General features: G+C 33.8%; 1 protein-coding gene across 1 annotated transcript in view; it reads left to right on the forward strand.

Annotated features, from left to right (window-relative positions):
* Window positions 1-786: 786 nt before the first annotated feature.
* Window positions 787-1,525, forward strand: part of f5 (coagulation factor V) — a gene marked incomplete at both ends in the record, with an annotated part of 25,310 nt that continues 24,571 nt past the window's right edge. The window contains 1 exon segment of the mRNA XM_013999969.1: window positions 787-869. Coding sequence (XP_013855423.1) covers window positions 787-869 — 83 coding nt within the window.

Below are 1,525 nucleotides of genomic sequence, written 5' to 3' on the forward strand. Positions count from 1 at the left end.
CCTTAAGGTAACTTTTAAAGTGCAGTCATTATAACCAATTTTATCTTTACTAAAATAGTGCTTTTGAATTTAAGTTGCCAATTATCGCACCGCTCCCGCCACATAGGCTGAGTCATTTCTACCTTCTCCTCTCTGTCAACGCTCTCTGGTTTCATTTAAAAGAGTCGATCATCAGATATTGTCCAAGATTAACCTTCAGGGTGGATATAGCTCACTAGCAGCCTCGCACCGAGGACCTATCCACGTCATCATTTACCCAGAATGCTTTGCGTGTAAATAAAATGGCCCTGTCCGTGCAATATATTTTAAAACTTTTAGTTTAAAAATGATAAAACTAAAAAACCTACAGTCTTTTACAGTTAAAATATATGTTCATTAAATAAAGTCTAATGTTACAACTTATCAGGTATTCCCTTTAACACTTGTGTTGTTTGTTGAGCCTCTGAAGTCCTCCAAACCTCACTCACAGCTCATCCAACCTTGGAGTAACTGGACTCTTGGACTTGGAGATCTCTGAGTCTTGACCAACCAGTCCCACCAGATCTTGCAGGACCACTTCTACACCATACTRTTGTTTATTCAAATCAATTGTTACTACTTTTTCCATGTCTTGGCTGAGTGTTTGATTCAGGTTCTTACTTTAAAAYGTTACAACAGTATGTCCTGATACTTAAAACCATAACATTTAAAGCAGAGTATACATTTTTATTCCATGTGTGTAGAAATTCTGTCTTTGTTGCAAGCTGAAAAAGAATTAATGATTTGTGGTTTTCCATTATTTCTCAGGTTCGGTCCCACCTATAAGAAAGTGGTTTTTCGGGAGTACGACAAAGACTTCAGACAGGCTAAGAGTCATCCATCCTGGTTAGGTAAATATTGTTGAGCTTTATAAAAACACTGATTCTGCCTGGTTTTATTTACGAAGGTGCACTGTTTTTATAGTCACTTTATAGAAAACTTAAATCATTGGTTTTCAAACAAGTTTAAAGGAGTAAAGGTGTATCTGTGTTGAGCAAATTGTTCTAGTTAGAGGGAGAATTAAAATGTATTATTTTTGATTAACTAATGCACTAAAGATATTTTTTAAATTGCAATTTAGGGTCTGTTATGATTCATTGCTCCAGGTTGTTTAGGAGGGTGAATAAATGTCTCATTTTTAGGGTTTAAAGGACATAATTTATACATTATAKTTTAATCAGCTGAGAACTTATTATCTCAAGATACAATAACAATTAACTTTTCTTTAATGTTAACCCTCTTCCTACCCGTTGGACAAAATGACCCCCGAAGCCTCAGCTTTAGAGTTTGCTTGTTTTGGGAAATGATTTTAAATTGTCATTGTCTTATCACTGAAAAAAGTCCAACCACTGTTGCATTTATTTAAGTTACACTTTTATTCTGAACTAAAGTAAATGAGTAGTTTCTTGTTTCAAATTATGATTTTTAGTTTGCTTTAAACCAAACAATACACAATTTGGAATAAATTAAAACAAACATTTCAACTTAAGTAACAATTTCTCTTTAA

This window comes from Austrofundulus limnaeus, unplaced genomic scaffold (genome assembly GCF_001266775.1).
Source record: "Austrofundulus limnaeus strain Quisiro unplaced genomic scaffold, Austrofundulus_limnaeus-1.0 Scaffold2595, whole genome shotgun sequence".
NCBI classification, from domain to species: Eukaryota; Metazoa; Chordata; class Actinopteri; order Cyprinodontiformes; family Rivulidae; genus Austrofundulus; species Austrofundulus limnaeus.